Below are 26,227 nucleotides of genomic sequence, written 5' to 3'. Positions count from 1 at the left end.
GGGGCTCAGAGATCAGGAGCTTGCTTTGGCTTTTGACCACACTCTGGAATAGACCGTGAAGGTCTGAGAGCATGGAAACCAGCCTCAGGCGCTGGAACAGGGAGTCCTCCTCCTTGTCCCCCTGTCACAGGCAGGTCTGGACTAGACCTGGGCTAGACATCCTCCTTGCTAGGGAAAAGGGCGAGCCTGGCGTCACCCTAGTGGACAGCCTTCTAGGAAATGGACATCCTTCTAGGACCTGCCATGGGCTCTTGTGATTTCAGTGCCTCAGGGACTCAGTGTGGCAGCCAGAGAGCTATGTCATGTCCTCACTGAGTCACAGGGAAAACATTACTGTGGTGACACAAAACTGACTGATGGGGGTGCTGGAAGGACTCTAGGTCTTCGGTTAGTTAAGAAATGACATGGGGTACAGGTGGGCCTTGGGGTTCTCAGCAGGTTGCTATGGGAAGGAACAAAGTGGACACATGGTGGGGGCAGGGGCGTTGGTGCTGTGCAAAGGGAGACCCTCTTGGTCTTAGCGGCTGTGGCCTGGCCTTGTGCACTGGCAGGGCGGGTGAGGAACCAGTCTGGGGGTCTGGGGGTGCTCATTTGGTGGAGAGGACACGAGACTTCCCAGGCAGAGAAGGATAGTTTGAGGCAGATTCCTGAAATGTCGAACACCCTGTTTCTACAGCAGAACATTTTTTTCCCTGGGGTCCCTTCCAGTTTCTGAGCTGTCTTCCCACAGAATGAGTTTACATCTAACGTGGGAAACTCATGCATGCTGTTTTAGGCCTTAATCCAGAAGTATGTCCTCTGTTGAATTTTTGCACAACTTCCTTGACAGAAATCGCTAGGATGGACACATGGATAGACTGATTGACAGTTTGTGTGATTTGCACACACTTGAGCCACCCCTTTGGTCACCAGAGCCCTGGATAGGGACAGAGGCTCAGAGGAGTTAAGCTGTGCTTAGCCAGGTTCCCTGGGGAGCAAGCAGCCCGGCCTGTCCTGCCTTGCACAGCTGTCGCTGTGGGCAGCAGACATGGCAGGCAGCACAGATTGCTATGTGTCCCCGCCCCACTGCGCCACAAGTGTTCATGAGCATCCCAGCATGACTCTCCCTTGTCTCCCAGCTCCTGGCACGCAAATGGGCAGGTGGCCACCCTGGGGCAGCTGGTTGGTCCTGGGAGATGAATGAATAGATTGGCAGATCTCAACTTCCAGAAGTCATACTGTAAAGCTTTTTATGTGGCTTAAGCAAATCTCTTCTGAAAATCCCAAAGCAGTCTTCTCCAAGCTCCCCTGTGAGCTGCTGGTAATGTGGAGTGACTCGGGTGGGCAGGCAGGTTAGGGCCTGGGATGGGTCTACTGCCACTTTAACTTCTGGATAGTGTTCTAGAGAATTCTGCATTCCCTAAAGAAGAGACTAGGGGAGTTCCCATTGTGGTGCAGTGGAAACGAATCTGACTAGGAATCATGAGATTGCGAGTTTGATCCCTGGCCTCGCTCAGTGAGTTAAGGATCCGGCATTGCCATGAGCTGTGATGTAGGTCACAGATGCAGTTTGGATCTGGTGTTGCTGTGGCTGTGGTGTAGGCCAGTGACTATAGCTCCAATTTGACCCCTAGCCTGGGAACCTCCATATACCATGGGTGGTACGGCCCTAAAAAGACAAAAAAGAAAAAGAGAAAGACTAGGGGACATTTTGTTGGGGTGAAACAATTTTCCAGTCCAGCCTTAGCCCACCCTCCCCCAGATATGCGCAGGTTTGCCGCTCACACGGGCCCCTGTTAACCAGCTTCTGCTCCCACATCTGCTCCCTGAGGCCCCACCTTCCCCATGCAGTCATCTTCTGCCTTCGCACCCTGCTGCACACACCCTGCTACTCAGATGGGCGGTTCAGACCCCTAAATGTGGCCCCAGCCTCCTGTCTTGCCCCTTCTAAGCCCCTGCCATCCTAGTCTTGGGTCCTCTCTGCCTGCAAGGTGTCTCCCACCCCTCAGCCCTCCCTAATTTTACCTTCCTGGGTGGGAACAAAATGGGGGACAGTGTGGAGACCTGGGGTGTGCCAGCTTCACTCCCCTGCAGGGAAGTGGAGAATGTCCCTTGAGGCTTGGTCTTCTCAGGTGGGGTGGGATAGGTGGGACCCAGAAGAGCTGGAGTATGAGGGAAAGCAGACAGAGGGCTTGCTCAGCTCAGAGATGGAGAGTTGGAGAGAGGCTGGCTCCTTTCCCTGGGGCCATCAGTGTGCAGGCCTGGAATGCTAGAGTGATCCTAAGCACAAGGGGGTGGGATATGGTGCTGGCCTTGCCTGGTGACCAGACAGGGACCAGCTGTCCAGCTGGGTTCTGGCTTTACTCTGGGATGACCACTCTGGCCAGGATCTGGAGTCGGCCACCTCTTTGGCCTGTCAGCACTCAGTCTGGTCCAGGTTGGCTTCTTATTTACCCCTGGTGTGACTCTTCGAACCTTCAAAAAAGATAGAGATATTTGCAGAAGACATCATCTAAAAAAGGACTGTTACCCCAAATATACCAAAAAAAAAAAAAAAACCCTCTTAAAATAATAAGAAAACAAAGAACCTGATTTTAAAATGGGCAAAAAATCTGAAAGAATTTTACTAAAGAAGACATGCAAATGGCAGATAAGCGTATGAGAAGGTAGTCAGCACCATGTCATTAGGGATTTGCAAATTAAAACAATGAGGTGCCACTACCCACCTGTGAGAATAGTGGAACTCCAGAACACTGAGTACACCAAGTGCTGGCAAGGATATGAAACAACAGGAATTCTCCGCTGTTGCAGGTGGGAACGTGAAACAGTACAGCCGCTTTGGAAGACAGTGTTAACAAAACTTAGCATACTCTTAACCTACAATCCAGGAATCGTGCTCCTTGGTATTTACCCAAAGGAGATGAAAGCATATGCCCACAGTAGCTGCACATGAATGTGTACAACAGCTGTATTCCTAATTGCCAGAAGCAGCCAGGTATCCTTCAGGGGGTAAATAGATAAACTGTCCATCCAGATAGGAGAATAATATTCATCACCAAAAAAAAGTGTTCTAACAAGCCAAGAAAGGCCATGGTGGAATCTTACGTATTACTAAGTGAAAGAAGCCAGCTGAAAAGACTCCTTAGTCTGTGATTCCAGCTTCAGGGAATGATACCAGCAAGTGAAGCTGCCATGGACTGTGGATGAGGGTGTGTCCGTGGCGGTTGGTCAGCCATAACGGGCACCACTCAGCTGCAGGGTTTTGATGGGAGGGCAGGCTGTGTGTGTAGAAGGAGGGACATAGGAGAATCCTGTACTTTCCTCTCAGTTTTGCTGTAAACCTGAAACCTCTCAAAAAAATAATAAGTTTATTAAAGAAGAAAAAGGGTTCCTGTTGTGGCTCAGGGCAGCGAACCCAACTAGCATCCATGAGGACGTGGGTTCAATCCCTAGTCCTGCTCAGTGGGTTAAAGGATCCAGCATCACCGTGAGCTGTGGTATAGGTTGCAGACGTGGCTCAGATCTGGTGTTGCTGTGGCTGTGGTGCAGGCCAGCAACTGCAGCTCTGATTTGACCCCTAGCCTGGGAACCTCCGTATGTTGTGGTTGTGACCCTAAAAAAAAAAAAGAAAAAAAAGATAAAGAGGCCAGGGCATTAATCTTAGACCTTTTCACAGTTTAGCCCCTGTGGGGCTGCCTGGAGGGGGAAGTGGTCTCTAGAAATTGTTGTTTCCCTGAAGGTGATGAGACTTCAGGTCATATAACCTCTTGAAACAAATTAATTTTTCAGGTAAACAATTAGAACACTTCTGTCTCAGCTACAGGTTCGCTCTGACCTCTTTTCTTTCCCTTCAGGACAACCCTCCATATGATAAGGGGGCCTTCAGAATTGAAATCAACTTTCCAGCAGAGTACCCATTCAAACCACCGAAGATCACGTTTAAAACGAAGATCTATCACCCCAACATCGATGAAAAGGGGCAGGTCTGCCTGCCGGTAATTAGTGCTGAAAACTGGAAGCCAGCAACCAAAACCGACCAAGGTAAGGTGTCTTCTTACATTTTCTGGGGACACTGCTGCAGGCAGGGCCTCCTTGCTGCTGTACCAACCCCAGTGCTCAGGACTGATCAGGCCACCAGTCCCATGGTCATGGCTTGTCTCAGTTAAACTGTGCCCCTGCACGGGTATTCCTGTGCTTGCAACCCAATGGGGACACACATAGGCCAGCCCAGCACTGGCTGCCAGTGCAGTGACAGGGCATGAGCACTGTCCCTGGGAGTTTTCCTGAAGGTCTGTGGGGCTGCCTGGAGGGGGAAGTGGTCTCACAACAGCACTTGAAGTCAGACCTGGGAGTGGGTTGGGGCGGTGGAGAGGGCTCAGTAGGGTCACTGTGAGAGGGCACAGCCAGACTTGAGGGCTGTGTGCCCAGGTAAAAGCTCATGGGTAACTTTGGTGGGTTTGGGACTCCTGAGAATTGGATGTGGCCCTGGGTCCCTGTGTCTGTGTGCTACTCTGTAAACGTACATCCCATGCACATTTTGGGAAAAGTACTTGATTCAGTATTGTGGTTGGCCCCCCCTTTTGACCCCTGCAATAACTGACTTTGTTATAGACTGTATCTAGTTTTCATTCTCAATTAGAGAGCTTTCTTTTGTAATCCTAACTCATATTTGTGGTGGCTTTCTTATAAGACTCCCTGAACTACTCACAGTCTCTTTATTTTTAAATTTTTAAAAATTTTTTGGCCACCCAGCAGCATATGGAGTTCCCACGCTGGGGGTCAGAAACCAGCTGCAGTTGCGACCTAAGTCCCAGCTGTGACAGTGCCAGGGATCAAACCCGCATCCCAGCACTCCCAAGACACTGTTGGTCGCATTGCACCACAGTGGCAACTCTTTTTTTTTTTTTTTTTTTTTTAATTATAGTTGTTTACAATGTTGTGTCTCACAGTCTTGTTTTAGATTAAAGAGATTGCATGAGGCTGGAATTTGAGAGGCTGCAGGTTTCTTTTTTTCAGTGACTGATATGAACAGTCATTTTCTAGCAGAACCCCTGGAAGATGGATTGAAAAGCCTTTCACACGGGAAGGCTCACTGGAAATGGTCGTTGTGAAAAGTGTGCACTAGGCTCCCACAGCTGAGTAGCAGAAAGGAGTGGGTGCTGAGCGTGGAGCCACGGAGGGGTCTCCAGGGGACTTGGCACTTGGTCAGACACAGGTTGATATCCATAAAAGATTGACAACGTTCTTGTTGTTTTGGCCGCACCCTGGGCATGTGGAAATTCCCAGTCTAGGGATCAAACCTGCGATGCAGCTGCAATCTGTGCCACAGTCATGGCAATGCCAGATCCTTAACCTGCTGCACTATGCAGGAGCTTCCTGATTTTTCTATATAAATTCTTAGCTCCATGTTGGAATCTAGCTGTTACATTTGCTCAGGTGGCCAGACCACAAGGTTACAGGTCTCCTCCCACCCTAGAGCTGGGTTCAAATGCACAGGCTTTGCCTGCTCCTGTGGGGGTGGGGTGGGTGCCTAAGAGCGCTGTGTCAGCATTAGTCCTCTCTTTTGGTTTAGATCTAGGTGCATAGCCAAAATGCTCTGCTTTTCCAGGGTGTGGGGATTTTTTTGTTGTTGTCTTTGATTTTCATTGCCACACCTGTGGCCTATGGAAGTTCCCAGGCTAAGAGTCGAATTGGAGCTACAGCTGCCAGCCTGTACCACAACCACAACAACATGGGATCTGAGACTCATCTGCCACAGCTCACAGCAACACTGGATCCTTAACCCACTGAGCAAGGCCAGGAATCGAATCCACACCCTCATGGATCTTAGTTGAGTCCATGTCCACTGAGCCACAGCAGGAACTCCCTAAGAGAGGTTTTTCATTATTTTTGTGCTTGTTGACTTAGGTTTTGAAGATAAACATTTTATCTTAAACAGGGTGCTATTCTACATGCAGGGATGGGCAGAATTGCTGTTTTCTGTTGGAGGCAGGTTTTTTCCCTAGAAGATCATTCTGTAGATTTGTCTTGGCATGGCCCTTGATCTCATCCTCACACACGTCAGGAACATTGTCCCTGGCATCTGACAGCATGTCCCCATATTTCTGTTACTTATTAATGGTATTACAGACCACCTTGAAATTTAGTGATTTAAAGTAACAGTTCATTATTTCTCATTTTGTAGGTTGGCTGGCCTCTACTAGGTGGTTCTATAGCTGGTCATTCCTGGGGTCACTCAGAGTTCACTGTAATTCAGCATTCACAGCAACTTTATAATACATAACTGCTGCAAATAATGAGAATCAACCATATATGAAATATCCAGAACATGCAGATCTATAATTGAAAAGTAGATTAGTGTTTGTCAGGGGCTGGGGGAGGGGAAGAGGAAGTGATAACTAATAAGAGTGGGTATCCTTTTGAGGATGATAAATATGTTCTGGGGTTAAATAGTGGTGGTGTCGCACAATTTGGTGAATATCTTAAAAACAACTAAATGTTAGGAGTTCCTTGGTGGCTCCGCGGGTTAAGAATCCAGCATTGTCACCACTGTAGCAGGTGTTTGATCCCTGGCCCAAAGAACTTTTGCATGCCCTGGGCATAGCCAAAATTTTTTTTGGTCTCTTTTAGGATCGCACTGGCTGGCATATGGAGGTTCCTAGGCTAGGGGTCAAATTGGAGCTGTAGCTGCTGGCCTACACCACAGCCATAGCAATGCCAGATCCGAGCCAAGTCTGCAACCTACACCACAGCTCATGGCAATGCCGGATCCTTAACCCGCTGAACAAGGCCAGGGATCAAGCCTGCGTCCTCATGGATGCTAGTCAGATTCGTTTCCACTGAGCCATGACGGAAACTCTGGTAAGTCTTGAAAATGTTTTAAAACCCCTACACTTTGGAGGGAAAACATGCTTCTGAGTAGCCTTAGGGTCAAGGAGGAGATCAGGAATCCGGGGCTTGGTCATTTGTAAAACGTAAGTTTCCTGTCCTGTAAGTGACAATGACACGAGGTGGCCATGGTTGTAGTTTGAAAAGCATTGTGGCTCTCAGTGTTCTGTCAAAACAAGCTGAGCTCAGCTGGGTCTTATTATGGGTTAGCTCCCAGAGGAACAGAGAAGGGATGAAATACCATCTGAACTACACAGTAAACTTGAAAATATGTAGGCTTGATTGCATAAATAAAAGCAAGTTCTCAGAAAAAAATTAGACAAACTGCAAACTTGCAAAGTGCGTATCTTTTTTTTTTTTTTTTTTTTGCTTTTTGGGTCCTCTCCTGCAGCATATAGAGGTTCCAGGCTAGGGGCAAATCCCCACAACGGGAACTCCAAGTGCATATCTTTTGAAAAGCAAGTCTTAGTGATTGACAAATGGTTTATACTGATACATTAGGTATTAAGATGATCGAAGGAGGAGTTCCTGTTGTGGCCCAGCAGTAACAAACCAGACTAGTATTCATGAGGATGTGGGTTCAGTCTCTGGCCTCGCTCAGTGGGTCAAGGATCTGGCATTGCTGTGAGCTGTGGTGTAGGTTGCAGACACAGCTCAGATCCCTTGTTGCTGTGGCTGTGGTGTAGACTGGCAGCTGCAGCTCCAGTTGGACCCCTAGCCTGGGAACTTCCATATGCCACAAATGTGGCCCTTTAAAAAAAAAGAGAGAGAGAGAAAGAGAGAGAGAGAGATGATCCCAATGAAAGGCAGAGAGCCTGACTTTCCATAATAGAGGAAAACTTGAAACTCATCATTGTCAGCTCTGCCACAGAGCCATTTTTAATTCCAGACAAAGATGGGGATTCCCCTATTTACACTGTAGGGCTAGTGGGATTCAGGCTTCCCAAAAGTTAAGAACAAGAAAGGTTGAGAGTGGGGTGGAGAAGTCTCAGAGGGCAGCAAGCTGGGGTAGAGCTCTTGCAGTGCTGGCAAGTGCCGATTGGAGGCCTGGTTTGGGGTGCTGCTTCTTCTGGCTGGACCAGAGGCAGCTGCAGGGTTTGTTTAATGTCTGTTGATGCCTTCAGTTTACTGCAGTAGGTAATCTTAATTTTGGGGGGGGGGGGTCCTGCACCCAAAGCATATGGAAGTTTCCAGGCTGGGGCTCGAATCACAGCTTCTGGCCTACACCACAGCAATGCCAGATCCGAGCCATGTCTGCAGCCTACACCACCGCTCACAGCAATGCTGGATCCTTAACTCACTGACCAGGGCTAGGGATCAAACCCACATCTTCATGGAACCTAGTTGGGTTCATTTCTGCTAAGCCACAATGGGAACTCCTAAATATATTTTTGATGTGATTTAAAGCAATATATTATGCAAAGAATCATCTAGGCTCCATGTGGATTAATGGCAAACAAGGGGAAAGAAGAACAAATAGCTTTTTTTTTTTCTCCTTAAGTGTGGTTGGCGTACAGGGTTGTGGTAGTTTCAGGTAAGTCTTTTTTTTTTTTTTTTTTGCCACGCCTATGGCATGTGGAAGTTCCCAGGCCAGGGATCCAACCTGTGCCACCACTGTAACCAAAGCCACAGCAGTAACAAGGCTGGACCCTTGACCCACTGAGTCATAAGGGAGCACCCATATATGCTTTCTTTTTTAGATTCTTTTCCCATATAGGCTATTACAAGATTTGAGTAGAATTCCCTGTGCTATACAGCAAGTCCTTGTTGGTCATCTATTTTATATATAGCAGTGTGTATATGTTAATCCCAAACTCCCCTCCTTTCCTGCTTTGGTAACCGTAAGTTTGTTTTCTCTGTCTATGAATCTATTTGAATGCTTTTTTAGCCCATTCCTTGTGATGCTGGAATGAAAAGCATAGGCTCCCAATAAAGCCACCTGGCATTGGCAGTCCAAAGGAGAGGGGCCTTTTTGCTGGGACAGTGGGGTGCTGGTCCTTATGGGGAGTGGGGTGACTGAGGGGACATGTGAGAAGTGTGGAGGCTGTGTGCACTCTACTTCTGAGGGGGCCTGGGGTTCCTGGGCCTCCCGTGCTGCCCTTCCCTCCCTCTACTCCTTCCTGGCTCTTCCATCCCAGTCTTGCCCTCCAGCCCATCTGGGCCTTACTGCCCTTTAGGGGTGCATTGTGGACTCCCACCCTGAGCTATGGGTTCTCCTGCCTCTGGAATGGGCAGTGTGATGTTGCTCAGGGTTACAACCCCCAAGGGCTTAGACAGGATGGTTGAGTGAACCTTTCTTTTTTTTTTTTTTTTTTTTTTGGTCTTTTTGTCTTTGTTGTTGTTGTTGCTATTTCTTGGGCCGCTCTCGCGGCATATGGAGGTTCCCAGGCTAGGGGTCAAATTGGAGCTGTAGCCACCGGCCTATGCCAGAGCCACAGCAACGCGGGATCCGAGTCACGTCTGCAACCTACACCACAGCTCACGGCAATGCCAGATCGTTGACCCACTGAGCAAGAGCAGGGACCGAACCCGCAACCTCATGGTTCCTAGTCGGATTCGTTAACCACTGCGCCACAACAGGAACTCCGAGTGAACCTTTCTTGACTGTTCAAAGCTCTGTGGGCATATTATCCATTTACACAGTTCAGGCCTGTCAGCTCATGCTCACAGCACACTTTGAGCGAGAGTACCCTGAACCAAGTGTAGTTCTCCTGCTCTGGAGAAGCTCTCGACCTGCCTGAGAATAGGAGTTGGAGTGCCGGACCTGGCTGAGGTTTACAAAGTTTGGGAGGGGGTGAAATTGACAAGGCTGGGACATCCCCAGTGTGTCAGGACTGGAAGGCTTCCTGGAGGAGGCAGGGGTCATTCTGTACAGTTAGTCATCTACTGTAGTGCTGTCGTCCATCACTTTCTTTCTTTCTTTTTTTTTTTTTTTTTTGTCTTTTTGCCATTTCTTGGGCCGCTCCCGCAGCATATGGAGGTTCTCAGGCTAGGGATCGAATCGGAGCTATAGCCGCCAGCCTACACCAGAGCCACTGCAATGTGGGATCCGAGCCACGTCTGCAGTTTTTTACCACAGCTCATGGCAACGCCGGATCCTCAACCCACTGAGCAAGGCCAGGGATCGAACCCGAAACCTCATTGTTCCTAGTTGGATTCGTTAACCACTGAGCCACGACGGTAACTCCTCGTCTATTACTTTCTTCTAGTCACAGGGGAACCATGGGTGCATGCTGGTGGTTAGATTTTTTTCTTTTTAGGGCCACGCCTGCAGCAAACAGAAGTTCCCAGGCTAGGGGTCAGATTGGAGCTGCAGCTGCCAGTCTATGCTGCAATCACACCACCAGATCCTTAACTCATGGAGCAAGTCCAGGGATCAAACTCACACCCTCATGGATGTTAGTCAGGTTCATAACCCACTGAACTGCAATGGGAACTCTGGGGGTTAGAATTTTGGATAAATGGGAGGCCGCTTTGTGTAAAAAGCCTGTAGGTGTTTACTGGAAGCTGCATTCTTGCCGTGCCTCCTGGAGGCCTTCTAACCAGCAGTGCCTTGTCCTTTTCTTGGCAGTCATCCAGTCCCTTATAGCGCTGGTGAACGACCCCCAGCCCGAGCACCCGCTCCGGGCTGACCTAGCTGAAGAATACTCTAAGGACCGTAAAAAATTCTGTAAGAATGCTGAAGAGTTTACAAAGAAATATGGGGAAAAGCGACCTGTGGACTAAAATCTGCCGTGATTGATTCCAGCGAGTGTGAGCAGAGACCCCGAGCAGTGCATTCAGACACCCCGCAAAGCAGGACTCTGTGGAAAATTGACATGTGCCACCGCCTGGCGTCTGCTTGTGGCAGTTACTAACTTTCTACAGTTTTCTTAATCAGAAGTGGTCTAGGTAACCTGTAAAGAAAGGATTAAAAATTTAAGATGTTCTAGTTCTGTTTTCTTTGTTTTAAAAATCACTGCTTCAATCTACTTTAAAAGAATGGTGTTTCTTTTCCTGTCTAAATTTATCCCAAATCTTCAATTTATATTTAGCCCTAAGGTTTAAAAGAAAAAAAAGGAAAAAAAAGGTTGTGGTTCCCCTCTTCCCTTGCCACTCCCACCTTCTTGCATTTAGTTTGTTTTCCACTCACTGGCTCCCCAAGCCCAGGCACCGCCTCCTGCAGGAGATGGGACAGTGCTGGCATGTCTGCTCCTCTCCTCCGTGCTGCACAGCCTGGTGTGGGAGTCAGTTCAGATCTTGACTCTGACTTATAACATCCTTTTAAGAAGTTTAAAAAACAAGCAACCACCTCCACCCACCCACCCCTCTCCCAAAAAAACGCCGTGGAAAGGGAGGCCCAGCTCTTCTGTAAAACTCTGATCAGATGGGCAGCCTCTGAAGTCTGTGTTGTGATGGAACTGTAACCCAGCCGGCCTCCTCTAGGGAAACCCCCCAACACCAGGCCTGTGATGGTCCCAGGGGGGCCCGCCAGCCAAAGGATGGGGGACTCGTGGGAGGAATTTCTCACCAGAGGCTCCCGAGGCCACAGGTTGGCGCTTCTCCCTGCAGCTATTCTAGAAGATGTCCGGGTCATTGCAGACTAAAACCAGAGTGTCCATTTGAAATTTGATGCTCTCCTGTCACCGCGCTCCACCCGACCAGCCAACGTGGCTCTGGGCTCCCTCTTGCCACCTCGGTGCAGCAGGCCTTCATCAGCACGGTCTGACCCTCTGGCATTCTCCACTGTACCGGTACAAGCCTGGGGTTGCTGGCACCTAGCTGGCCCTGCCTTCGGAGCGTCCGGCCGGCCCAACCAAGGAACAGGATGGCCTTCTCCTCCCTCTGGACTCACGGCCTTCGCAGAGTCAGGATCTACTCGAAGCTCGCTCAGTAATATCCTTTACATGTTTTATATTGTTTTGACTGCCTTTTTTTGTAGAAATAAAAATTGACCGTAGAATTTATCATCAGATGAACTTGTAAAGATTTGAATGTTAATGTCTTCTCAAAGCAAGTGGCACTGTCCCTGAAATAGTAGTGAGTCCTTGTCACTGACACCCAGAGGGAGCCAGTGGTCCAAGCACTGGGTGTCACCAACTCCACTTCTGCCATGGGGACTTCCCTTCTGGGTTCTCAGGGGGCTAGATCCTGTGGAGATAACTTAAACTCTGCTTTCTGTTTTAGTTTTCCTTCTATAACTTGAGGTCTTTCTGGGGCTTGCAGACCTGTGAGGCAGCTTGGCTTCATCTGTGCAGAAGTGGGTGTGGTGGTGGTTAGGCCTTATGACCTTGTGTAGTTGTGCAGGCGTGGGGCCTACGGTGTGTTATGAACTCAGCTTCCTTAGTCCTAGGTACGTGAGAGGCAGGTTCTGGAGACTCCTATGCCCCTGGGATGGCAGGGGCGCTGGGCCAGCAGTCCACACCTGTCTCTTCATTAGCAGAAAGGTGATGATGGACTTTATTTCACCCACACGCAGATTTGTAATAAAATGCCAAATTCTGTCAGATGCTATCCAGACAAGCCACCATCTGTTCTCGTTGCTTCTCTGAATCCAGAAATGTTGCCATCCTTGGAAACTGTCCATTGCTTCGTATTTCCACCAGCGTAAATCTGCCCGCCTGTCGCACCCTCCCTTCTCCGCTCGCCACTGGGAGGTCGTCCACCCTGGTCAAAGCTGGCAGCCCCTCGGGGACTCATACCCTGGCCTTATCAGGGCAGTGGGTGGTCCCCGCTCCCACCTGGTGCCTGCTCCGGCAGCAGGCTGAGGCCGAGGAGCTCTTGTGGGCAGTCACCAAGCCCTCGGGCAGGCATGGAGCTTGCTGGGGGTGGCCTTGCTACTGAGCCCAGTCAGCTGGGTCCTCCAGAGCAGGGGAGAGCTGGCCAGCAGCCCACTGACCGGGCCCACTCAGGAATTCACACTCCCGGGTGGGGTTCCTCGAAGCACGCCCAGTCCCCCGCCCCTCCCCCCTTGGTGGGGACTAGGCTTTCTAAGATGCTGCGATCCGCTCTGCTGCCCTTAATAAAAATGCTCTCGGACACTGGTCTGGTTGTGTGGGTTTCTTCCTTGCGGGGTGTGTGGGAAGTGCCAGTGTTCTGTGCCCTGGGACGTGGGGGTGGGGCTGAGGCTTGGTGTCTCCTCGCCCAGCCTCCAAGAGTGGCACACAGTGTTTGGGCCATGCCAAGGAAAGCAGAAACAGCTGCAGGGCAACCCCTGGATGTTGGGGTAGGGGTGGTGACTTCTACACACAACGCTTCATGGCTTAATAGGGTTGGTCCCGTGACTACAGCTATAGTGCTGACTCAGCACAAGGCCAGCTCGTGCCCTGGACACAACTTTTTATTATCAGCTGAGTCCCCTGCCTGCAGTTGGACACCAGCTGGGACCCTGACGGCTAGGTCTACAGGCCTCAGAGGGAATTTCTGGGGTCATTTCACCAGCAAGTGGGGAGGGTAGGGGGCTTCTGTTCCTCAGTGGGACTCTGTCCCTGGTTACTGAGGACACCCTGTGGGCACAGTTCTCCCTACTTTCTCAGAGGACATGCTCAGTGACCTGGCCAAGAACACCTGGCCGGTGTTTTTACCTTTCACCACTTGGCCCTCTGTGAGCCAGACACAGCCAGTCCCTCTCCCAAGTCCATGGGACCCTCAACTTCTTCAACCCCCTGCTCACCATGCTCTTGCCTTCCTCGTGCTGTTCCTCATTCAGCTCAAAACACGCATCTACTTCACCACCTTGGCCAGCTTCTGGAGCCATCCTGCCCACTGGGGCTCTGGCCAGGGCCCTGCTGTCACTCTTTGGCAGCACTTTGTGCCACAGCCAGCAGGGCAGGCCTGAGCCAGTCTCAGTTCTTCCTGCCTTGTGTGTCTGTGCTGGCTCTCCCTCCTCCCCTGCTTCCCTCATGCACATCTGGGAACGGCACCTCCAGGAGTGGAGCTGAAGGTTGGTCCTGCACAGCAATGCCCAGCCCAGGCCTCTCTGGGTAAACGACTGTTTCCTGGATGCCTGGGCTCCTGGGGGTGCCACATGGACCATGACCATCCAACACTGCAGAGGCCACAGCCGATGGTTGGATGGCTGGTCAGGAACTTCCCTCTGTCCTCACACTGCTATGTGCTGTGCTGGTGTTCCCACCCCCTACTGCAGCCCAGGTCACACACAACTGTCCCCATCTGTGTACCAGACTGTGAGATCCTTGCAGGCTGTGTCCCAGCCCCCAGCCCTGGCCTGGCACAGAGCTGATCCCCCATGCCTGGTGAATAATGGCTAACAGTAAACCCCTAGCTTGGCCATCCAGTGCACAGCAGGTTTGACATGAAAAATGTCCTGTCTCCCCAGTGATCAGCCCCCAAAATGGGCTCTGTTCCACCTGAGGCCCTCTGCCTTCTTGGCACCTTCCCTCCCCTGACAAGGTGGATTTCCATCCCCCGATTATCCTACCAGTGTGGCCTGCCCCCTCTTCTCTCTGCTCTTGCATGCCCATGGTCTAGGGCTGGTTAGGCCCTCATCTCTGCTCATCCCTCTCATTTCCTGGGTGACAGTAGCCCCTCCAACAGCTTCATCTAGCATCTGTGCAGACCCCCAAGTCTCTCTGCTGTCACCCACACCTCTCTCCTGGGCCCCAGAGCCACATAGCTGCTTCCTCCCCTCAGTGCAGCAGAGCCCCCTCAAGAGAGGTGTCTCTGTGCTGCCTTTAGGCCACCCCTGCCCAACTCCAGCCAGCAGCCTGAGAGCAGGGCCAGACCCCAGTGGGCCAAGGCCAGGAGGCATAGTCGAGACAACCGGAGGGGCCAAATCACAGCCATTCCAGTTCACACCGCTAGATGAAAGGCAGGAGAAAGGGGCCAGTGGCTGGAAAAGTCATGGTCAGAGGAACGGTGGCGGAGAGGCTGCAGCCAGAAGGAGGGGGAAGAGGCCACCAGTCAGAGGGATGGGGCCACACCCTCACCCCTTCAGAAAGCTGCAGAGAGCTCTTGTGGCCTTGGTTCTATGCTTGGCACAGACTAAGGCCCAGTGTGTGTCATAAATGAACAGGAAGCTTCAGAGCTCTGCTCTGACTCCCTTCTCTAGGTTTGCAAAATGGGGACACTGGTCCCTGCGCATCATCACTGTGATGTGACATTACGTGAGTCAAGAAGGACCACAAGGTGTTCCATCTGCTCCCTGCATCTTCTTGACCCAGGCCACAGGAGCCCCAGGCACAGGGTATCCACACCTCCCAGGGATTCCATTTTTACAGAAGACCTTCCCTCCTGGCAAAACGTAAACACTCCTGCAAATTTGCAGGACCTCCTCAGGCCTGTCCCCTAGGATGGCAAAGGGCTGCTTTGAATAGGAGATATCTTCCAAAGTCAGAATTGAGATTATAACATGCCTCCCAAAAAGTAGACTGGTGAGACATTCTTCAAACCCCTCTCCCAAAAACAAAAACAAAAACAAAAAAAAGGAATGAAAGGAGCCTAAGCATAAGCAACACCAGATGTGGAGCATGTTGCAGGACTTTTCTGGAATGACCTCTGTCAGCCTGAGTTGCTTTGTCCTTTGTGTCTGGGAGGTTTTCCTGGGCACAGTCTATAAACACCCAAGTTTACAGGACACATGTTACTTTATTAGTCATCTCTGCCCAAGGAAGATGCTTACATGGCACCAAGAAAGCCCCCAGTGCTTGGAAGGCCCCAGGCCCAGAGGTCACCGCTGCTACCCGCAGCCAGAGGGCTTGCGGAAGCTCTGAGCCATCAGGACCTGCGTACAGAGATGGCAGAGTCCAGCCCAGGAAGTCACAGCCTGCTTTGCCAGGGTCATGGTGAGGAGGGCTCCAGCAAGGTTTCCAGAGTGGCTTCATTAGGCTTCCCCTCTCTGGACTTCTTGGAGTCTAGGTCGTCAAGGGCACAGAGTTGCACGCCGTCCTGGGCAAGTCGAGCCCGCAGCGCCGGGGCGGTGAGGACGCGCAGCTCGTGCAGCCGCTCCCAAGAGCAGGAAAAGGCATCAGGGCCCTCACCGCAGCCCCCAGCTGGAGGCACACTCGGGTAGCCCGGGTGCGCCATCAGCTCGGCCGTCACTGCACGGCGTGGAGGTATACCTTCCAGGGCCCGAGCTAGTGCCCCTGATACACGGTGAGCAGACATGTGCCGGCCACAGGTGCTCAGACCCATGAAGGCATCGGTCCACCTACGGATGCAGGGGCATCAGGAGCAGGGACCACAGGACCACGATGGGCAGGGCAAGGCCAGATGGGGGTGGGGACAACGTTAGTCCCTGCCTGACCCGCTTCGAGGTTGAGAAACAAGGTGAATGGAGGACGCACTGGGACCTGGACTAGGCAGGGGATGGGGACCTTACCGTAGGCCATGGCGGGCGAAGGGGCCGATGGCAGCCCGGGCGTCCTGCTCCACAGCGCAGGCGAAGGCGCGCGCTGGGCCCTCGAGCCAAGTGCAGCTGCCCACCCCGCGCTCCAGCGGCAGCCTGGTGAAGCGCACCCCGAAGGCCTGCAGCGCCTCGGCGAACACCTGGCACACGCCTAAGGGTGGGGCGGAGTCAGGGAGAGGCTCGTGCCGCACACGCCCACGCCATCCTGGCAGCACCATCCCTCGCACCTGGGAGCACATGAACGTGCTGGTGCCCGTCCACGTGAGTTGGGTCCCTGCCCAGTAATTCCCGGAAACGGCTCAGCTGAGCCTCCAGCTCTTCTCGCACCTGAAGAGAGAGGACCGCAGGCAAGCTGAACGTCTGAAAGCAGCTACGGAGGAGGACCCGCTCAATGGGCTCAGCCCCCTGTGAGCGCTCCAGTACTTGAATCTGGGAGGCATCCAGCGCGGGCTCTTGCCAGTAAGGGTTTCAAGATACTCTGGGGGCGGAGCCTTGGGGGAGGGTCCCCGCAAGCTTCTTCCCGCAGCCGCACCTGCGCACCTGAGGCAAGACTACGTCTCCGGCAGCCACCGCCTCTCGGAACCCCATCTTGCCGAGGAAGAAGCCTTTGGGGCTGAGCAGCGACGAGGAGCCTTGGCGGGCCGGGCCCACGGGGCGGCCCTCGGATAGGTTGGCGTGGAGGCCCGTGGGGATTCGGTGCCTGCGGGCGAAGAGCTATCGGGAGCACGGGCGACTCGGGCGGCGGCCCTCAAGCCCGCCCAGACCCTTCAGGGGGCTGCCGCTCACCTCCTGGCCAGCTCAGCCGCGCTCTCGGCGGCCGCGCCGTTGACCAGTAGGGACACGCTGGTCACAGCCCCCGCCAGAAAGGCTTCTACGATTCCCTCGTCGCGCCGCGGGCAGTAACCAAAGTCGTCGGCCGTGACCACCAGCCGTACGCGTGGCCCTGCCATGGTGCCTCCGCTCGCGGCTGGGGGAGGAGCGACGCGGTCCAGGCACTTCAGGCCCCGCCCCAAGCATGCCCCGAGGCCCCGCCCCCACGCAGGGACCCGGCGCACAGGCACTTGGCCTTTGTTCTCGCCGCCTGCTGGTCCCCGGGCTCCCTGCAACCACCAGCCTGCCTTCACAGCCATCCCAGCCGCTGCAGTGAGTCTTAACGCACTGCGCCACAGCGGGAACTCCAATGATGTAGCTGTCTTGATTTTCCTAATGGACAGTGCAGTATCTGAGCTCAACCTATGGAGCTTGTAATTTCATTCCTGTTTTACAGTTGAGGAAACAGGCTTCGAGAGGGGAAGTATCTTGTCCTACATGACTGCAGAGAGCAGTGGAGCTGGGACCGGCCTCCAGAGTTCTGGTCGGCTCTGATCTTCTCATCGGTTGGCCCCCTAGGTCAGGAGGAGAGCGGACAGAGCCAAGTTCGAGGATAACAGGTATACCCATTCCATGGGGGGAAGGATTTTAAGAATTGGAGACCTCAAAGAGCCTGTCACCAAGTTGGCAGGACTATTGTGTTCAATAGTGATTGTTAAATTGTGGTACCTCAACCGACCATCGTTCTCTGCTGGGAAGCTGGTCCTGGGAAGGCCATAAGCCCTGAGGGTCTCCGGATTGGAACGAGGAAATTCACATTTGCTGAGCACCTACTGATATTAGAAAGATCATAGATTAAGGATGAGCACCACATTTGCTATCCCCAAGGAGTGTGATCTGACAAATAACACAGTGTGGCAGAATCTGGGATAGGGCTGGTGATTCTCTTGGGGGACAGGCCCTCTGGGTAGGCTTCTCAGAGGAGGAATATCCCTAGCTGTGGGGAAAGGAGGGAGAGGAGGTAGAGAGGGATAGGGTCTAATCACGGTGCGGGTGTGTTGTACGGTGATTTGATTCAATCTCCAAACTCCCATGTGGATGGCGCTCAACTCCACTTACAGAGGAGGAGTGGGTGATCAGAGAGATTGAGTCACATTGGCAGGAAACAGCGGGGCTAGAAGTTGAAGCTAGTCTCTGATTTAGAGTGGGGACTCCTTCCACTGAGCTCCAGACAGACTCTGGGGAGTCCCCACTGGTCTAGGGGAGGACCCTGGAAAGGAGCCGTCCGCGAACCAGAGAAGAGCTGAGGAAGGTGCTTGTGTCACCAAGTGGGGGGTGGGGGAGGGAGAGTCCGTGGCTTTTTCCCTTAGGCTCCCCTCCAGGCGGGACCGAGTCCCTAGACCTCCCACTTCTGCTGCGAATGTGGGCGGGGCAAAGCCGGCCAGGTGGGGGAGGAGCCATGTGGACCCGCCCCAACCATTGTGCTGTGGCGAGTGATCGGTAGGTCGCGAGCCAATCAGGAAGCTACATGCAAATGAGCAGGCCTGCGGGCTGCACCCAGCGACGTGGCCACCCAGCATCGAGCAGGGATATCGACCAGATCTGGCGCCTACCTCGCGCGGGATTGGTGAGCGGGTCGGCAGAGGCCTGGCGTATGACTGGGCGCTGGGGCCGGGAGGAGGGAGGCGGACAAAACCTAGCCAGAGATGGGCGGAGACTGGATGCAGACACCCTCGGGCACCGCCCCGCCCCCGCGACTCCGGACACTGATGCTGCACAGACGCCCAGGGGCCTCCTAGCAGAGGACAGACCGGATGCATGAAGGACTTGGGGTATGGGGAGCCAGGGACCACCGGCTCCTGGGGCGGTGGACACAGTAGCCAACGGACGGACAGAGACTCGGATTCGTGTTGGCCTGCGGGAACCCTAACGCTCTCTCCCCTCCTGGCACAGAGTGGAATTCTCAGCTGCACTGCCGCACTGATCACTGACGAGACAGGAGGAGGGCATCGGGCCCGACCACCTGCAGCATGACCAGCTGTCGCCACCATTCGGGATATTTGGCCGACGACGAGGCTGGTCCCACCACCTACGTTCCTCGGGTAAGTGTGCCAGGTAGGGCCCAACTCTGAGGCTTCCAACTTGTTCCCCAGCAGTTCTGGCACCCCAGATCACCACTTTCTCCTCTCTGGGCCTCTTAGTGACCTGTCACCTTGACCACTCCTTTCCCCCTAGCTGGGCTCTAGTCATCTCAGTCTTATTCTCTGTACCCCTTCCCCCCACCCCCCCACCCCTTCAGCAGCCTGGGAGGAGCATGGTGGCCTGGGACCCAGAGCTGGAGCATGATGTCTATGGCTCCAGGTGCAGAGGCAACCATGGGGTGCACAGGGCTCAAGACTACAGTCTCCCAGAAGTGGAGACAGGGCTCAGAGCAGTTTTGTGATGCCTGTTCATTCCATGTGTGAAGGCAAAAGCTGGCTTTCAGACTTCCCTGGCATCTTATATATGTGAAATGTACTGGTCAGGAAATCTTCAGGGCAACCCAGAAGACATCCCCACTTTGCAGGAGGGGGAAATGGATCTTAGGAGGGGCCATAATGCCCACAGTCACATAGCCTGAAGCAAGCAGAGCCAGTATCCAAACCCAGGGATGGTTCACTCCAAAATCTAGTTCCTTCCAATGTCCACCCCCCACCCAGCTCCTGTGTCCAAGGAGGACCCTGGGGACCCCTCCCCACCATTGGGCATCCATGCCCACTGTAACATGCCTGTCTGCTCAGGTGCAGCCACCTAAGAAGCCTCTGTTCCCGGAAAGGGGACCAGCCTCCAAGGTGGGCCACATGCCACACCCGCCATCAATGCATAGTCCTGTGAGCAGTTCAGGGCTCCGTGGCCATTGCCGAAACCTCAAGGGCTCTCGACCATTTAGGAACTTCCTGGATTTCCTTGTTGAGGGCCAGGTGCTGGACAGCCTGCAGACAGTGGTGGAAGTGGCAACTGAGCGTATGGCCACCATGAAGACAGGAGCAGGATTGCCGCTGGTGGAGATACAGGACCCAGTGGAGGTGCCAAAGGTTGGGCGACGGGCATGCAGCCGGCCTAGCCTCAGTACCGTGCACCGGCACCGCACCCGGCCCAGTCTTTGTGTGGGGCACCCCAACAATTACCCATCCTGCTCCAGCTCCATGTCTGACTCCCACAGCAGTTTCAGAGCCTGCTGGCCAGGCTCCCAGTGCCGGGACAGTGCCCTGGATGCCCACAGCTTGGGCCCACTGCCAGCCGTGAAGGACAGACTCCTGCTGGAGAAGAGCCTCAAACGGCTGCTACAGCTGGAGAACAGGGGGGTGAGGACTGGGGTCCCAGCCCTGTTGTTGGGGGTGGACCCCAGGGCCAGGCCTTGCTTGGCTGCTCCCGGACGACCCTGAGAAGTCTCCCTCTCTCTGCAGAAAGGCCTGGGGCAGTGCTGCTCCCACAGGGACTCGCTGCCGTGGGACTCGCTTGACAGCCAGGCCAGCAGCCAGTGGACTCCAGAGACGCCCCTGTCCTGGTTCTCAGGGCTGCTGGGCTCGAGCTCGGGCACTCTGGAAGCATCAGAGCTGGGGCCTGGAGAGCAGGAGCTGGTCTTCCTCAAGCGAGAGTTCAACAAGCAAATTAAGTCCTTGCTGAGCCAGCCGGTGGCTTTTGACCTGCCTGGCTACTGCGCCATCCGAGAGCCCCATCGGACCCTGGACTTCCTGGCTGAGCACCACCTCTTCCCTGCCCTACAGAACGTGGTCAGTCAGGCTGTGGACAAGCTCAGTGGTGCCTGCCGGCGCAATGGCCGCCCTCTCTTCCCATCAGAATGGGAACCCACCACAGAGTCTAACTCCAAGCTGGCCACACCCACCAATGGAGAGGAGCCCGATAATTTGCTGCCCACCACAGCATCAAGCCCCAAGGTGGACCACAGAAAGAACGTCAAGCCCAGGGGACGCAGCAAGCCCAAGGGAGGTGGCTCCCCTGTGTCCAGCATTCAAGTGGACACCAGGTTCCGGCTTGAGATGACACCCACAGAAGACCCAAGGTCCCCTCACCCCACCTCAGGCACGAGGTATCTGACAGGGACCCCAAAGTACAAAGACCACCCACACCAGCTTCTGGGCCCCCGAGTTCCAGCCAGAGGTCCCGGCCCTGGCGGAGCCTGCACCTCACTCTGCCTGGCCCTGGGGTCGTGTTGGAAGTGCCCTCCAGACAGACCCACCTCCCAACCCTGGGCTCAGCTTCATTCACTTCTCCCTGCCCTTCCCCCTCCTACCACCTCCCTGCATTCTCACCATACACCTCCGCAGTAAGGGGCCTCTCCCCATCGCCTGCCACGCTATGTCCAGAGGTGACCTCCTCAAGATTGGGGCTAGGGGTCTTAGGGGTGGGTTTGCAGTGGAAGGGCTCCAACAGCCATCGCTCCTAGCAGCCACCATCACTGGCAGGTGCCCAAGGTCCAGGCTTCTTGCCCTGCCCTTGTGGAAACCACCTGAGCAGGAATGAGCTGACAGGGTCCCCAAGAATCTGAGCCTAGCTCCTGCCATGTGTTGTCAAAGATGAATAAAGGCTATTTTTTATTCTGGGTATTTTTTTTAACGTTTTGCACATAAATCTTGGAGGCCCTCCCATGCAGGGTAGGTCCTGTCCCTCGTGGACAGTAGCCTGATCCCAGGGTAGGACTCGTGGTCTAGCTCCCTCTGGTCCTTCTGCCCAGGACAGGACTCTACAGTGTGTCCTCCCTGCCCAGTGGGCATTGCTCAGGAAGGGTAAGGAGACAGAGATGGCTTCACCCTGGTGGCTCCCCAGCACAGCCCTTGACTCTGCTTTCACCCATTGAGCCCCAGGCATGCTTCCACCTCTGAGCCCTGGCCTGGGAGAGGGTGGGTGGTATAGGCTCCCACTCAGCTGATACTGTGACTGAGGTCACTGGCCTCCACCCAGGCCTGACCAGTGTGGCCAGCATGTCAACGGTGTGGTAAGTGTGTTCTGGGCCAATGCACAGGGCCTGTGCTCACCTCGCCTTCAGGAAGTCGCAGGATGTGGTAAGGCTGCACCCTGAGTGCAGCACCATGTGGGTGACCTGGAGGGTGTCTGGGTGGGAGGGTGCCCAGGGGAGCAGGAGTGGATGACATATCTGCCTTTTCCTCCCTGGCTGCCACACAGAGCCCAAGTTACACGTTCCCCAAGAAGAAGCCGCTGCCTTCCATCTTGTCCAAGTCCAGCAGTGTTTCCCACCTCTCCAACCCCTGGCAGGAGGAGCTGGTCAGCTACCTGAAGGACCAGGCCGTGTCCTTGCTCATCTATAAACACAAGTTTGAGAAGAACCTCACAGGGCAGCTGGGCTTCATCTCCTTCCCAGTCACCGAGGCACTCATGGACCTCTTCCTGGGTTTCAAGAGGGTGAAGGGCTCACGCATCCACTTGTCCTCCAAGATCAACTGGAGCTGCCTGTTGCGCCGGCTGGAGGAGGCCCAGAGCAGCCAGCAGGTGTCACAGAGGGCAACACGATGGGTGTCCCGGCCTGCATCCCAGGAAACCTCCCAGCACAACACCCCCCAGCGCAGCCCAGAGACTCCCACTGTGCAGCCTCAGTTGGCCACCAGAGCCACCAAGGTCCAGGACAAAACCACAGAACCCCACCTCGACACAGGGCTGCTGCTTACCCCACAGGAGAACGCAGTAGATGCAGGGCAGGAGCCCAGTGGGTTTCCAGAGCCCAAGGTGTCCACATCAGCTGACACTAGCGTGGCCTCCCATCTGTCCAAGCAAAAAGTGGACAAGAAGGACAAGCAGAGCATTGAGGAGGAGGTCAAAGAGGAGGAATTGGAGGAGGTGGAGGAGGAGGAGGAGGTGGAGGAGGAGGAGGAGGAGGAGGAGGTGGAGGAGGAGGAGGAGGAGGTGGAGGAGGAGGAGGTGGAGGAGGAGGAGGTGGAGGAGGTGGAGGAGGTGGAGGAGGTGGAGGAGGAGGTGGAGGAGGTGGAGGAGGTGGAGGTGGAGGAGAAGGGGGAGGAGTGGAGGAGGAGGTGGAGGAGGACGATTTCTTTGGAGACAAGGATGAGCCCCAGAGCTCCCCAGAGTCTCCACTGGAGGCCACAGGCAGCCCCTCCGCAGACTCAATTGTGGGCCCCAGTGACTCCCCGTGAAGCCCTGAGCCACACTGAGCACTCAATGTCCTGCTCCTCCACTCTGTTGGAATGCCACCCTCCCAGCTGCTGCCCTGGGCAGAGGCCAGCTTGTGCCCATGCCAAGCTTTGCTGAGCCTCTTGGGTAGCCAATGGGACCAATAAAACTTGTGTCGATGGAGCACAGTTGGTTTTCCTGTTGGAGATTTCAGCCTCCCTTTGCGCACCTGCCCCCAAGGTAGCCTTCAAGTCAGCGGAAGGCCCTCTGAGCCCCATGGCCTCACGTGCTCTGCTTGTGGCTCTCTTCCACTCCAGTCTGCATATTCCTGGCTCTTTGAGTCTCTTAGAGCTTCTGGTTCCTGCTCCCTCAGGGCCCCATGCATCATGTTCCCATTTCCCCAGGGCTGCTCCTCTGCCAGGGCCCATCTGCCCATTCCTGGGTGCCTTCCTAATTTGTAATTCCTGGCTCCGGCCCCTGAATCTTCTTCCCTGCAGGTCATGTCAGGGCTGCTGGTCAGTCAAGCTATGGATTGGCTGCCCTGGGCTTGCCATGTAACTACCCTTCCGCAGTTGTCCTGGGCAGGACAGCTCTTTCTCAAAGGGTCTGTGGGCATGGCTAGGTGCTATGGCTGGCAGTTCTCATCTCCCAGCCCTGGAGTGTCCAGCCGCTCGGTGGCCCCAGCTCAGCACCCTCCTCCCGTCTGCCTGTTCATTCCTATTCAGGCATTTTCACCCAGGCTTCAGCCCCTGGCTGCTCCTCCCCACCCCATGGGAAGGGAGCACTTGGAGGTACTCCACTCTGCCTCGCCTTGCAGGCTGCCACTTCAGGAGCCTGGTGTGGCTTGCCTCCCCTGGAGTTCGCTGAGTATGTGGAGGCCGGGCCAGCTCATCCTGGACTGACCATGCTCAGTGGCCTATGGGTGAGGACATAGCCACTGTCAGCTGCTTCTGCAGCCAGGCAGGAAGGACCCTCTATGTCACATCCATACACTGCGATTTGGCGGGGAGCACTTGCTCCATTGCCAGTCAGAGGGGCTGGTGTCCTGAGGTGGGGGATCAGGGACCCATTTTTCCACAGAGCTCTTGTAGCATGGATCTTTTACAGCACATATTTGACCTTGAGGCCACCCACTGCCCCCATCACCACCATTCAGGGCCACAATTGACTGCCATGTCACTTGGCTGCTGATTGGCCCTGTTGGCACACCCAATATCCTCTGGCTTCCAGGTGCCACTGTGTAGTCTCAAGGGAGTAGAGCACATGCCCCACCTCAGCCTCAGAGGTACACGTCTAGAGACAGTTCCTGGGGTGGGAGCAGCCCCTTTTGGGCACCACTGGCACATGATGCTAGAGACATCTCCCCGTAGCTCCTGTTTCAGGCTATGTAACAAACTGAGACTCAAGTGGCTTCAGGCAAAATCAGTGTTTGTAATGACACTGGTGTTTGACAGGCTCAGCTGGCAGTGGTAGAGCCAGAATGGCTGCTTTCAGCTGGGGTCCAGTCTATGGCTGGAACTTGCCACATGGCCTCTCCCCTTCCAGCATCTCTCTCCGTGTTGCCCCTGGCCATCCAGTGGTCCCTCTGGCCTGGGACCAGCAGGAACAGTGGCTGGCTTCCTAGAGGGAAGAAGCCAGACTGCTGGAACTTCCCAAACAGCATTTCTGCAGCATTCTCATGGTCAAAGACACTTGTGATGCCTGCCCAGGTTGGGGATGGGGGGAGGGACCCCATACTTTGAGGAGAGGAGCAGCTGGCACTTGCAAGAGTGGGAAGAATTGTTAGCAGACTTGATTGGAAACAAACTACCCCCCCCACGCGCCTGTCACTTATTACACCTTGAGTAGGGCCTGGGAATCTGAACCTGGAGACAAACCGTGGCCTCCAGGTGGAGGGTGCTGAGCACCTACCTATGAGGTGAGCTGGGGATGTGGTATACAGGAAAAGGGACATCCAGGAGGAGCCATGAGTCTCCAGAAACTACAAGTGGAGCCACATTGGCTTCCCCAACTCAGTCTTGGGGTCTCTGCTGCTATTGGAACCCTTTCTTTGCCTTCAGGGAGATTACTAACCCTGTTCTTGCCATCCCCTCATTCCCAGTGTAACAGGAAACCATTGGTAGCTTTCAGCAGACACCTGGCATGATCCAATTTATGATTTTTAAGGCACAAACCACTTTCCTGTGTAGAAAATGTCTTGGAGGGGCCTGAGTTATCAGAAGCAGGGAACTCTTCTAGGAGGTGGTGGTAGATGTGGAGGGGTGGGAGGCGCCTTGTATTAGGGTGGTGAGGGTGCTGGGGTTGGGGCAGGAGAGATGCCTCACAGCCTGATTTGGAGTCAGAGCCATCTAGACGGGGTGAATTGAAAGACTTGGAGTGAAGTCAACGTAGGAATGTTCCACAAATGAATAAATAGTGGTGTAAGTTTCTCCCCTTGAAGACTGAGCCCACAGACCTCTGAGAAGGCTATGGGTCTGAAGCCCTGGACGCAAAGTAACCGAGGCTTGGTCCCCAGTTACTTGGTCTCCCTCTGCTCTTGTTTCCTAAGACAGCTTGGTGGTGCTTTCTGGGGACCACCTGCCACTATCCTCTACACCACAGCTCCCTCTGCTGCCCAGCGGCCTAATGACCATGAGATTCTGCCCTGGAAGGGGTCAGTGAGTGGCCAAGGAATTCAGAAACTCCAGGGTCCAGGAACTGAGGTGACCCAATGCAGGAGAAGGGGTAAAGACCAAGCGACTGGGGAACCAGTCCATCCTGGGGTCCAGGGACTGAAGGACCAGGTGACTGAGTTTTTGAGATGTGTCCACTTGTGACCACGTAATCCAGTGGTCGAGCAACATCAAGACCCTGCAGCTGCGGGACTTAGGGCCCAAGGAAGACACCATGATTGAGGTCCTGGGGATCTAGGGCCAAGGACCTTCGTGAAGAGGCGAACCAGGTGTTCTGGGGCCCAGAGGCCACGGGAGGGCCGCCCTCACCTGCAGAGCGAGCCACCAGCTCTCTCCGCTCGGCACCGCCCCAGTCTTCCCTTGATACTCATTGGTGAGTCCTCGGAAGCGT

General features: G+C 54.2%; 4 protein-coding genes across 5 annotated transcripts in view; 3 read left to right on the top strand and 1 right to left on the bottom strand.

The window, feature by feature from the left end:
- Positions 1-12,885, top strand: part of UBE2L3 (ubiquitin conjugating enzyme E2 L3) — a 50,308-nt gene extending 37,423 nt beyond the window's left edge. The window contains exons 2-3 of one of the 2 annotated variants that reach the window (XM_005670877.3): positions 3,834-4,020; positions 10,439-12,885. In XM_005670877.3, coding sequence (XP_005670934.1) covers positions 3,834-4,020; positions 10,439-10,593 — 342 coding nt within the window. In that variant the 3' untranslated portion in view covers positions 10,594-12,885. 2 annotated transcript variants of the gene reach the window in all.
- YDJC (YdjC chitooligosaccharide deacetylase homolog) lies at positions 15,434-17,174 on the bottom strand. Its single transcript, NM_001243562.1, has 5 exons — positions 17,000-17,174; positions 16,754-16,913; positions 16,441-16,540; positions 16,187-16,364; positions 15,434-16,015 (listed from the first exon to the last, which is right to left on the bottom strand). The coding sequence occupies exons 1-5, from the start codon at positions 17,161-17,163 to the stop codon at positions 15,646-15,648; spliced, it is 972 nt and encodes a 323-aa protein (NP_001230491.1). The 5' UTR covers positions 17,164-17,174; the 3' UTR covers positions 15,434-15,645.
- LOC100154312 (coiled-coil domain-containing protein 116) lies at positions 17,244-22,128 on the top strand. Its single transcript, XM_021074433.1, is given in 5 exon segments — positions 17,244-17,356; positions 17,481-19,125; positions 19,804-20,367; positions 20,470-21,076; positions 21,079-22,128. Coding segments are annotated over 4 exon segments (1,635 nt in total). The 5' UTR covers positions 17,244-17,356; positions 17,481-19,053; the 3' UTR covers positions 21,471-22,128.
- Positions 22,127-26,074, top strand: LOC110256815 (the record flags this gene model as incomplete). Its single annotated transcript, XM_021073687.1, has 3 exons — positions 22,127-22,876; positions 23,982-24,086; positions 25,994-26,074. Coding segments are annotated over 3 exons (936 nt in total), but the record flags the coding sequence as incomplete, so codon positions are not given.

This window comes from Sus scrofa, chromosome 14, assembly GCF_000003025.6.
Source record: "Sus scrofa isolate TJ Tabasco breed Duroc chromosome 14, Sscrofa11.1, whole genome shotgun sequence".
In the NCBI taxonomy this organism is placed as follows: domain Eukaryota; kingdom Metazoa; phylum Chordata; class Mammalia; order Artiodactyla; family Suidae; genus Sus; species Sus scrofa.
This window is presented reverse-complemented; position numbering and strand designations above follow the sequence as displayed.

Coding starts and splice junctions, on each gene's coding strand:
- YDJC (NM_001243562.1), bottom strand. CDS start 17,163: ATGGCAGGGCCACGCGTACGGCTGGTGGTCACGGCCGACGACTTTGGT. Junction 16,365..16,440: donor GCACGTTCATGTGCTCCCAG/GTGCGAGGGATG, acceptor CCCCACCCTTAG/GCGTGTGCCAGGTGTTCGCC. Junction 16,016..16,186: donor TTCGCCCGCCATGGCCTACG/GTAAGGTCCCCA, acceptor CTGCATCCGTAG/GTGGACCGATGCCTTCATGG.